Source organism: Struthio camelus, chromosome 2, assembly GCF_040807025.1.
Source record: "Struthio camelus isolate bStrCam1 chromosome 2, bStrCam1.hap1, whole genome shotgun sequence".
Classification (NCBI taxonomy): Eukaryota; Metazoa; Chordata; class Aves; order Struthioniformes; family Struthionidae; genus Struthio; species Struthio camelus.
In genome coordinates this window covers 39,362,232-39,374,670 of record NC_090943.1, presented here as the reverse complement: position 1 = coordinate 39,374,670, position 12,439 = coordinate 39,362,232, and the positions used below count along the sequence as shown (strand labels likewise).

The 12,439-nt window shown below is 38.2% G+C and overlaps 1 protein-coding gene across 2 annotated transcripts in view; it reads left to right on the top strand.

Annotated features, from left to right (window-relative positions):
- The window catches only part of HIBADH (3-hydroxyisobutyrate dehydrogenase), an 88,242-nt gene extending 75,803 nt beyond the window's left edge, over positions 1-12,439 (top strand). For both annotated transcript variants that reach the window (XM_068935227.1, XM_068935228.1), the window contains 2 exons: positions 5,963-6,119; positions 11,437-12,439. In XM_068935227.1, coding sequence (XP_068791328.1) covers positions 5,963-6,119; positions 11,437-11,595 — 316 coding nt within the window. In that variant the 3' untranslated portion in view covers positions 11,596-12,439. The remainder of the gene's footprint in view (positions 1-5,962; positions 6,120-11,436) is intronic.

The window sequence follows — 12,439 nt, the reverse complement described above, 5'->3', positions numbered from 1 at the left end:
TTGCATCAGTGCTAATTGGTTTATCAATATCCTGTACCATTTACATTTTAAAATTGAGTGTCTGTAAGATAGTGGAGCATATCTGTATCAAGCCATAATACAGCCAGTAGCATTGTATACAACTATCGTAATCCAGTGTGGTGTGAAGCTTGCAGCAGAGTCTGTTTTAGGTCATGGTTCACTTAATAGAGCATATGCAACTGATTTGTCATTATATTTTTGTCCACATACGTAAGGATATGTAAGGATGATTACAGCTAAAATTAAAAATAGAATAAAATCAGAAGGTTTGGAGCATATTCTGGGCATGTAAAGTTAGGTACAAAATAAATCGATGTCTGCAGCCACTTTAGCTTGAAAGGGAGTTGATTTTTCAGAGTTCATTTTATCCTTTCCCAGTTTAAATTTTGACTGAATTTGTATTCAGCATTTGTGAGCAAAAACAGAAGTGACAAGATATGAACCTTTCTACCCCACAGTCATGGTAATCAAGAAGGAACTGTAGTTATTGTAGAAGAAACCTGCTAATTGTGGCTTGGATGTTATGAAGAACAGAATCTCATTTAGGCTGAAACTGTATGAAGTTTAAGATATAAGCAGTAGTTCAAAGCCTTAACAAGTAATTTAGAACCTTAGCATTGATTTTAATGTGCTGTGCTTTAAATCCTGGAGAAAATGATTTCTGCTTATGAGTGGAATAAGAGCTTTCTATTTTTGATGTGTACCAATTTCTAACGTACAAGTTAGTCATAATTCTAATATTAAAAGTTTTATCTTAATAATGATTAAGTTTTTTTTCAAGTCTAAAATGATCAAAAAGTTGACATAATGCAATAATAACTATCATACTCAAAGTAATATTTGAACAGTTTTTCTTTTGGTACACAAACTCAAAGGATGTTTTGACTGCCGAAGTGGGAGAGTAGGAAACAACTTGATTTATTAGACTGATGCGTATCTGGTAAAGAAAGTCTAACACTGACCTAATAATGGGTAAGGGATGCTGGAAATCTAAAAAATTTATGATAAAAATGGTGGAAGTTGGACATGTTCTTAACTTTTAGAGAGACAGAATATAAAATGTCCTTTTGTCATGCATTGTATACATCTGCTACATCATTTAAATCTTGAGTTTTTACAGACTTTGAGTTATTCAAAAACTATTGCTGACTGTGAACTAGACGTGAGTAGAAAGTCATATTACAGTGCCTTGCGGAAACCAACATATACCCTGCTTAAATATTTGAAGCAATGTGATGTTAGAGTCTATTAATGAACTACTACCTCTATATTGTTTTTACAAACCATGCAGCCTAAATTTTCATTTTTTGAAACAGTACTGTTTTATTCATTTCAGATTTTGAAATGACATCTGCTATCGTTTTATTTCTTTGATATAATACATTTTTTTCCAAACTGCAGCTTAAGTAACTAATAGAACATGATGAGGAGGCAGAAAAAAAAAATCAGTGAGCAAGAATTCCACACTAAACTACCAGAAACATAGACAACAATCCTATGCGATTGTTGTGCTTGCATTCCATTCACTTTTCTGCTTTGCTGTAACATCATCATCACTTACTAATGATGTCCACTTTCAGTGGAAGCGCTTGGGTTTAGATTCCATAACTGGGATTTAGAAAAATGCCAACTGAAGTTCTGACAGTTGAAATGGTTGTTTTGTTTTGTTTTGTTTTCCATCAGTTTCGTAGTGCTTTATGAATGTTGCTACTAAAAGCTTTTGAAAGTGTGGCAGACATTCTCAAAAGGAATTTACATTTTCTTCTGTATTTTCTTTTTTCCGGCATGGTAGTACAACTTGTCAATAAGAAAATATACTGAGTAGAGATTCAGCTCTGTTTTTATAGACGATGTGCATATTGCAAAATACTGTAGTAAATTTGTATGCCAAACCAATACACAGAGTGCACCTAAACTTCACTAATGAGAAATAAAAACATTTATTGATACTGTCCACACCACAGATTAATTTTCTTTTTGCTGATCATCTCAGTGTCAGTAAGCCCTCTTACTGAGCTTGTGAGTTCCAGAGTAACAATGCCTAGTGCTAGCAAGATAAAGCTTGGAAATTAAATATTGCTGATACCTCATTTGTGTTTAGGTCAGATGGAAGTTGCTGCCTGTCAGGCAGCTGGCAATCCCTTCCGAGACTGCCTGCACAGACTGAGGGAAGGGATTGTGTGGTGCCATGAGATAGGACAAGATTGTTTAATATGGTTGGGGTGCAAAGAACCAGCACAGAAATAAGAGGTTTATGCCAGTGACCTCAGTGTAAAATCACTTTCGTACTTCAACCAGCAAAGTCTCTTGTCTGCTAGGAGGGACTGCAGTAGCTCCCAGAATTGTATCAAAGCTGCAAATGCTGCTCTTCTTTAAGCAATTCTACTGTACATCAATTTGTGCCTGCCTGCTTTTGTAAATATGTAAAGCGGAAAGACAGTGAACGAACTTTGTCCTCTGATGCGAGGTCCAGCTATAGTTTTGGTCTCTAAATGTAGTTTCTGTGAGCAACCCTGAGCTGTAGGTGAAACACGTTAGCAGAAATGCTAGTCTACAGTGTAGAGAGCACCCTGTGCTGCAGCTTGAGGGATGATTAGCCCTGAGCACATCCTCATTGCAAATTTTTTGAAAGGATGTCTTGACAAAGAATTCCTCCAAGAGTACTGTGGCTCTGCTGTCTTCACCATAGGGCTATTCCTAAGTCTTGTGAAGGCTGGTAAGGACACTTGAAAGCACTCACCTCGTGTGAAATGCCAGTGGCAAAGTCACTTTTAGCTATGGTAGAAAGATTGTAAGGTTCTGCTCAAGTACCTGTTTGCAACTTCAGATGGTATTTATCCAAAGCACCTTGAACTGGAAATCTCTCAACGGTTTAGCTACTTCAGTTGTTACCCCTTAAAATAAGATTGACAGGTTTATCTTTCTTGTGAGATGCCGTTTCAACTTTTCTCACTGTTCTGAACGGAACGCTTGGAGGAGTGCGTGAAAATTTCAGTACGTTACTTTGTGAAAACTCAGCAAAACTTGAGTTTTTAGCAGTGGTTTGAAGTGTTCCTGTTTTAACCATTGTTTTGGTGTGTGTTGCTTGGTTTCTGCTTTCCCGTTCAGTTCATTAGGGGTATTATTGAAGAAGCATTAATTTGAAGCAGCAATTGTTTCTGTGCTCTGTTATAAGTACAATTAATACATGGACTCCTTTTCTGTTCGTAAGAGAGGACGTTTCTGGTAATTGTAAATTCACATGCGCATGCACATGCTTCTGCCACGTCCAATGGCAAGTTGTTATGGGGACTGGCAGACTGTCATCATTTTGATAGCTTGAGCAGTATATCTCTTGAACAGCAATGGAGCTCTTATGCAGAAAGTATCATATGTTCCTAGCCAATTTACAGGGAAACAGCAATAACATTTTATCATGGTTGAGAGCCCAGTAGCTGCTTCCTATTAAACTTGCCCTTTCAGATACCTGTCTTGGATTAATTTGTTGATTTCAAATGGAAACTCAGTCTTCTCCACTGAAGCATGACTTTCTAGGATAGACTCTCACTGAATGACAATTACTGTATATTCTAGCTGGTTTCAGACCATTACAAGCTTTGGGCACAGTGGAAGACAGAGGACTTCTTCAGTAACTGATTTTAATATATGTCTAATTTTAACTGTCAGTTATATATGCACCAGTGGATGAATCCTCAGAAAAATGAAATGCAGAGCACTTCTAACTTGCTCTTATTAATGATACACTTGCTGCAAAGGAGAAAAAAGAAATAGGTTCAGGTCTCCTAAAGAGAATCTGCATGGTGTTTAAGAGCACGGAAGTTTGAAAAAGCAGGGATTTAAGCTGACATTATCTTCTTATTTCTTTCTCTACAGCAAAAATATGCCAGATCTAGTGCAGACAGTATTCTACATAGCTATATAACATACCTATATCTTTTAAAGTATATTTTCACAGAGAGGTAACTGTAACACTGTGCAAAGAGTATTCTTTGGGAGGGTTATATGCGTTTTGAAATAGCAGCTTCACTGTCTTGTGATATAAATGCTAGTCGCAGCTGTAATTAGGGTCCTCTGCATGCAGCTAGATATGGTGCAAGCAAGTGCACCACTGTAAAAATACTTTTCTGGATGTAACAACAATAAGGAAACAAACAAACCGAGAGATTTGTTTTGGCCAAAAAAGCAACCTCTGTGTGTTCAAATATGTTGCTGCTCCCAGTATGTTTTTTTGTATGACAGCAATTAAAGCACATTTTTTCAGAGTGCTTCTTGATGAAGACTTTGCACTGTGTAAGATAAAAGTATGATTAAAAAACTCTGGAAACATATTGGAGGTGGGAAATATATGTAGATATGTATGTATGTATGTATTTAATGGCAGCTGAAAGCATTCAGTTGAGATGAGGTTGGAAAAAAATGGGGAGGAGGATAAAGCTCAATCCCCTTCAGGCCAATGAGGGACCTTCTACTGACTTCCAGTGGCTGTTGCAGCAAGCCATAAATAAGACTGCACAACAGTAATACTAAAAAGCTGCCTTTGCAGTACGAAAAGTGATTTTACTTTGCATTAAGAGGGGAGAATTGCAGAGACATGTCGTTGTAGGAGCAAGAACCATACTAGAGGGCTCACTGCATTGAAAGTAATTTTTCAAATCTGAAATGCCGGCTGGAATAAACAGACATAAATTTAAGCAACTATTCCGTTGGCAATGAGCTTTATCCGCCTACAAATTAAAACCTTGAGTGCTACAGAGCCTGAAAGTGGTGTTAAGGATCCTTATGGCTATGCATTACTGTTGCAGAAAATCTTAGGTAAGAGCTAATACAAAGAGTATTGACTCATGTGGAGGTTAAAACTCAGAATTGTATGTGAAAGGTATTTTTCTTTTTAACCTGTTTGTTTGTTCATGACAAAATAGGCTGTGAGATCCCTTTTAAAATATCTTTTTTCCTCTTTGATTGTTACTGGAGATAATTACCTCGCTTTCTTTTTTGTGCTAAGTATAATTCAGCATTTTTGAAGAGCCCATGTAAACTGCAGCTGCTGCTGCTATAAATGCAATTGGTGTAAAATTACACTTGCAACTTAGTATCAGCATAAATATGAATCCAGAAGAGGGTAAATTTTCTATAATGTTGAAGTACCTTTAGGGTCCATATTGAGCAGCAGTTTATGACATCAGTTCTGTGATAGAACAAATGATGTTTCTACTCGGACAAGCTTTGTTTTATCAGGATCAGTAACCTTATCAGCAGTTGACCCAGAACTATAATGTGTGTTTGTGAATAGATAGCATATGTCACAGTGCAAGGCAGACTTGCTTCAGAAGCAAGAGTTCATAATGAAGATTTAATAAAAACAAAGTAAAGAATGTTCAGATGTGTGCAATGGCAATATTTTTTGAAAAGGGTAACATTTTTAGTCACTTCTTATTGTTAGTGCAGGATCATTTGCATTATCTTGCTTACATCAGGAATGTATAAATGCACACATATAAACACGCCACACAGGTGTTTTCACACTCCCCGACTTGATTGTGAATTCTTTTCTTTGTTCAGCTTCAGAGAATATAGTTTTGATATGAAGAACAAGTATGTGCTCCAGTAGGTAGCAGAACAGAGAATGCCTTTCAGTAATTGGCATACAAGAGAACTGCTGTTCTCAGAGGACCTTTATTTTGCTTGCACTTTCAAAATTGCTAGGTGAAGGGGCTTTGCTTAGTGTAAAAGGAACAAGCTCTGAAATCCTAGTGCTTAAATGATAGATTGATGTTCTTTAGTTTAAAATACAGCATCCCCACCCCCAATATCAATACTCTTGTCATTTTTCACGTCTTATAATAAAGGGAGAGAAATGACGGTAGGGTCCTAAGATATAAAACAAGTCACCCATGTCTTGTGCATTTTGACATTAACACTTCTTTTCCTTGACCTTTGACAGATTAGGGCTTGACCCAAAGCTGCTGGCCAAAATCCTAAATATGAGCTCAGGCCGCTGTTGGTCAAGCGATACGTACAATCCTGTTCCGGGAGTGATGGAAGGAGTACCATCTGCCAATAATTATCAAGGTGGCTTTGGAACAACACTCATGGCTAAGGTACATAACACTTGTACGTAAAGCTACGGTTGCTTCTCGCTGGGCTTCTAGCAAACATTATTCTCAGTGGAAATGTATGATTACAGGGAAATTAATGTGCATACGCAGAAGGAGACCCAACCTATTATTGTAGCCCTGAATTACTGAGTAAAGCCCCTAAGGGGCTTTACCTCAGCCTCCAGCCTCTTCTTAGCTACTGTTACTGCAGAGCCACTCAGTGAGGTTACATGCACTTTCTTTGAGTACTGACTTAATCCAGGGGCACCTGTTCCTGAGAGGCTTGTGTGTACGGCAGATATTCAGCAAGCCATTTGTGTGCCTTTCACATGACTTCTGTAGAATAAGGTGCCTAAACTCCATATAACAATTCAGGAAAATGCTGCTGACCTAATTAGGTGCAAAAGATGGCATAGGCACCTAAGACTGAGGCCCAGTCTCTTTCAGATACCTTAATCTGTGGTACTGGACATGCCCTGTAGCATCCCACTCTTTGCTGAGCCGACTGCTTGGGTGCTTGTCTTTCTGCCCAAGGCCATTTGGAATGCAGAAAACGGACAGCTTTCGAATCAATGCCTCCTGCAGACTGCAGTTTTCTGGGGTCCCTGCGCCATGCTTTAACCGCTCTTGAATTGTCTTTGTTGGTGGCAGTAGTGCTTCTTATGAGTAGAAATTTAGTGATCTGAATCTCTCGTCTGTGAAGTGAGAGATCTAGGTTTTAGGTCCTCCTCAGCCTGAGGAAGTTGTAACCTTCAGCTCTCTCATCCCAGGAGAGTGTTCTTACTGCCATGCTCTTGGCTGTTCTACGAAAAGTACTGTCCCAAGTCACTCTGTGGTCAGGAAAGTGAAACTCTTAGAGGCCAGAGGAGAGTAGGCAAGGAGGTCAGGGCTCTGCATCCTAGTGAAAAGGACGTGCAGCTGGAGGAAGGAGTCACAGGACTCTGACTCTTGAACTATTTCTGCTTTTAGCACAGTTGCCTAAGGTAAATTACAAAAACAGTCCTGGAAGAGATCTCCCTTCTAAGCATGTGAGTGCAGGAAAACATTTCACACTTTGAATATCAGTTTTATGGGGATACTGTTCTGAGGGAGGCATTTAAGTTCATACAGGACAGGGTTTTGGACCTACTGGTTTGTGAGCGTTTCCAACTGGCTTGCATTCTGGCCGTTTTCAGTAAGTTTCACTTTCATTTAAGTCCAGTGACTTACCTCTTCCCATGTACAGTGTGAATAGAAGTTAAATTAAACACTTAATACTAAAAAGAACATTCTTAGGGCAGGGAACAAATTTGAATGTTGCAGTGCAGATTTCCACAGTGCTGGAGTTCTTGTGTGCAGTGCCTGCCTGCTGATAAAATGACTAATGCTCCCATAGATTCTCAGTTAGTTTTTGTCGGTTACTGTATTTGCACTGACTTCAGTGGAATTAGCCAAATTCTGTCAGTCCAAGGAATTTAGTCCAGTGTTTTCCATGTGATAGAACGAAAAAATTTCACTAATGTTACATGACTCAAGACCCCTCTAAGTTTGGCTTGCTACATGTCTGTGCACTAACTTCTAGGAGCTTTCATTTCTTTGAGAGATAGGTTATAAAGCAACAATTTTTACTTCATGTTCGTGAGGGAGAAGGGAGAATTCTTTAAAATACTGGTTTATAAAATGCAGTAGGTTATTGTTTGGGTTTGCCAGAGCTATTGGTTAGAGATAAGCAACCTGATCTTTGGCACTGTCTCAAAGCCAGCCCTTTTTCCACCTTATGTGCTCTTTTTGGAGTCTGTCCCACCTGTCATGCCCTGTTTCTCAGTGTATTCTCTGTTCTTGTGATTCATAGCTGTTGCTCTTTTCCAGAATAACCTCATAATATTAATTGGGTAGAGGCACATATTTCCCTCTCTCCCTTTTAAATTTCGCAGTAAAGGATTTGTTTTCTTTTGTCTTACTTCTGAGAGGGACTTTCGTCTGCTCTGAAAGCTGCTTTGAAAGATCTTCCTTTCGTTTGAGGAATAGCAGCCTGTTGAAGCAGCTTGTGCCTGTTGAAACTGCCAGCTTTTAGTTATAAAGTATCAGGGATGATGAAGAGGGGAGTTCCTTAGAGATGTTTATAATTGTGGTTCACCTCTTCTGACTATGCCCCTCCTTCCACTAGACTCCAGGTAGTAGTAGACTGCCTTTTTGAAATCTCAACAAGAAGGAAAGACGATTGATTCCTCTCGTGTCTCTTGAACGTTATTAAATTATTCAGTACAGATGGAAGATTACTTGAGTAAGTAGCCAAGACAGAGCTATTCATGTTCAGGGTATTATTTGGTGCAGGGTATTATTTGGACTTCTTTTAAGGCTCCTTATTTTGTGGAAAGGCTTTTGCTTTTATCCCTTTCATCTTCGTATGTTATATATCATGTAGTTTGTGAATTGTTTCAGTTGGGGGCTTCTTTTCTGTGAAGTACAGAACACGCTTTTGTCATGCAAGAGAAAGAAATGTTTTCATAGGAGAGGTAGGTACAAACCCTGAGGTAGAGAAAAGAGTACTCCACAGTGAAAACATTTAAGAGTGGTTCAATAATGTAGTCACTAAACAGTGACTGAACTTCAGGATACTGTTCAGATATCAGATGTGGCAGAAGTTGAAGTGCATCTCTCAAACAAACCCAGAGGATTCCAATTTTAGGTATTTGGGACAGAAAACTTTGTCAGAAACCTCCTAAAATTGCTTCAATCTTGAAATCTGATCTTGAAATCTAGAATTTAGACAACTTAATATGAAAACTGCTCTGAAGATTTTGCATTTAAAAAGTCTAGTATTACTGCTCACCATCTTTCTATCAGAGGTGTTGCACACCAGAAGTCCTGTCTTTCATTTACAGCACAGTCGTCTTTGAATCCTTAGAAGAGCTAGACTGAGATCAAACTATTCTTTACTCTTATCAAGGAAGCATTTGAGTTTTATTCCAAATGGCACAATTTCATTTAGATCAACTGCAAAATAGTTTTAATCAACTAGGTATTTTTATAGTGAGCAATATTTTTTTCTTTTTTTAAACACTTTGGTAGCTACCTCCCAAAAGAGAGTCTTTTCCCACCATTCTAGGCTGAGAAAAAGCAATTAGAGTAGTCAGTACAGTGAGACATCTGGAAGATGTCAGTTCCAAAGAAAAAGAGAGGAGCAATAAGATATGATCTGATTTTTGCCTTTTCAAAAAGGTCGGGAAAAGGCAAATTTCGGTCAGAATTGTTTTGTACTCCTTCACTCAAAAAATCTCCAACATCAAAAGTAAAGGTACAAAATGCTCCACAACTTGAAGCTAAAGCTAAGCGTTTGTTTGTTTGTTTGTTTGTTTCTTCAAAACCCCAACTTATAGGATAGAAGAGAAAAGCCTTCCTGCGCTTGGGAGTCAAGAGTCCTTGTCCGTTTAATTATTACAATGTTGTCTGATATTTCAACCGTTCTGGAGCTGGGGTCTCATTATTAACATGAACAGACTTACTTTATGAAATTCTACCTGTGATACCAATCTTCAGAATTTTCAGGGATTTGCTTCTGTGATTTCCTCTTCAAAGAAAAATAGATCAGCACTGTGAAAATCTACTCCGTTCACTAGTCTGGAGTAGGATGATTTTGCCATTCCGTGGCATGAATTAAGTTTTATTGAATAAAATGAACAACATGGCAACAGATTTCACAAAGAAGGTTTATAAGAGGCTAGGAATTTGTCATGGAATACCTTACTATAAATTAGATTAACATAACTATTCCTAGATTTCTCAGGTCATGAATCGTTCTATAGAATTGCTAGATATGAAGCAGTTGAAGAATATTTTGGATCCTGTGGCATGTGATATGTATGTTTTTCCTATTTTCCTAAATTTTGGAGCCATTCAAGGGTGATAGGACAAGTAACTGTAATTCTGATTTGTATCAGAATGACCTTTATAGAGCTGATTTACAGATCGAAGTGACATTTAGAGAGTGGAGTAAGATTGTGAATTTTCTTGTGCTAATTCAAATCCAGATGCACAGAGTACAGACCTGTCTTGTAAGTCATCCCTGAGGAACTGGAGGGTCTCTCAGCAGTACTACAGTCTCTCAGATCTTCTATATCAAATATTTGTTGCAGGAGAAAAAACCCACTGCAGTGCTAAATATAGTCCTAGGTGGACAGCAAATCTAGGCACTTCCTAATAACACTTGAGAGGTTCTTCTGCAACTTTCTTGAAATGTGATACTCAAAAACTGGGTGCTCTTCTCTAGCAAGGCCTTATAAAGGCAAACTTGACTGCAGGGATTACTTTCATACTTAGGCAATCGGTCTGTTTACGTATCCAGACCTATGTTAGCTTTTCTTTCTGTAATTGCCTCTCTCTCTAGTTCAACTCAGGATTCAAGATGTTCTCCAGCCTAGCTCACCATTCTTTGTGCGGCATGCGTGCAGCCAATTATTTCTAGCCAATTATGGTTAGCTATAGTACATGGTACTTGCCTTTATTAAGTTGTGTCCTGCTTATTTCATATTATAGCTCTAGCTGGCCAAGGACTTTTGGAGGACAGATTTCAAATTCTTCTTGGCAAGCTCACCTCTTTTTATGCCCCAAACTTAGTGTCTGAAGATGCAGCAGAAGTACTCTCTGTATTCCTTTATCTTCAGTCATTAAAGCAAGTTTGGAATTGTAGCAAACCCGGGAGAGTCCGCTAGGGAATCCTTTAATACAGTCTTCCACTTAGACTCTGAACCATTCATATTCACAAAGTGGCCTATGCCTATCGTTTTTCCATTAATCACATGGTCACATTAAAGTAAATGTGCGTACACTAAGTGGCTTCAATTTTGTTATTCAAGTCCCTCCAGCTTCATTTTTAAACCGTTTTTAGAACGCAAGGTGTCCTCTCACCCAAACAGGGAAATGAGGCCATTAAAACATATGTGAAATGCTTAAGTGAATAGCTAGGGGAATCTTATTTTTGGAGGTGACGTAATGGGGTGGGGGGATGGAGTTTGAGTCTTGCTTACAGATTGTGTAGTGATCTGGAATCTTAAAAATTCCTCAGATCCTGAAGGAAGTTGTCTGCCTTACAGAGCTATGTTTTTCTATTGAATAACACTGGGGTTTTTTAAATGAAAAATTAAACAAGGCTCCCTTCTTTCTGGATTGGAATTTTAAGGCTGGAGTATTGCATTTGTTGGCACTAGACTTCTCTTTACAATGGAAGCCAAATAACCTATAATATGTACATAGCTATTTATATCCTTGTTGTTTCTTCCCCAACTTTTTTTCCTTCCTTTCTTCCTCTCTGCCCTCTTCCACCCTCTTCCACCTCCCCCAGGATCTTGGCTTGGCCCAGATTTCTGCCACCAACACAAAGACACCAGTCCCTTTGGGATCCCAGGCACATCAGATCTACAGGATGATGTGTGCAAAAGGCTATGCCCTGAAAGACTTCTCAGCTGTGTTCCAGTTTTTACGTGAGGAGGAAACCTTGTGAGCTGCCCTTCAGCAATGGACATGATAGCAAAGCACTTTTTTTTGTTTTTATCCTTATAGCTCCTTTGAGAAGAATGTGGGTTTAATCAAATACTGTGCAACGTGATCCCATACAGACTAGTCATCTTTGTTTGTCTAGATCACAGCAAACTCCAGGATTTTTTCATCAGTTCTTGAAAAAGCAAGTCAGGGGAAGGGGGTTGGTTGGCAATTAGCCAGACAGGGATTTCCTTTTTTTAAGAACCATCAAAGGTTTTTTCACTAAAGGCAATAAATAAAGTAAATATTTTTTTTAATAAATGCTTGATTGTTTGCAAATAAAATAACTGACATTATGGCTACAAACTTAGGAGCATCTTGAATAGTAAGGGGAAGATATATAGTGATTTAATGATATATAGTGGTTTATTAAAATTAAAAGTGAATTATTTATGGAAAAAGGGAAGATCTGTTCAATGAAGAAACATAGCTTGAGAAGGAATTTTTTTTTCCTTGGGCCTACTAGCTGTGGGTTGATCAGTAGTGAATTTTTCCTGGGATTCAGGTTGCAGATTTAAGTTTATAGTTATGTAACTAAGGAAATGCTGTTACAGCATGTTTAACTGATAGACTTAGTTAAAGTAGCATAATATGTGTGTCCCTCTTGTAAAGTTCTATTATTGTATTTTGCTAACCCAATTTTATATTTTCTTCCTGTATGCTGCCACACATTTTCAGAACTCAAGAGTGACGCCTACTAGAAGCTCTAACAGAGGGTGCATTTGCTTTAGATAATTACTGCAGTATTATAAACCTAAGGAAACCCCATTATTTTGAAAAGAAATAAAAATCTATACTGGTAAATA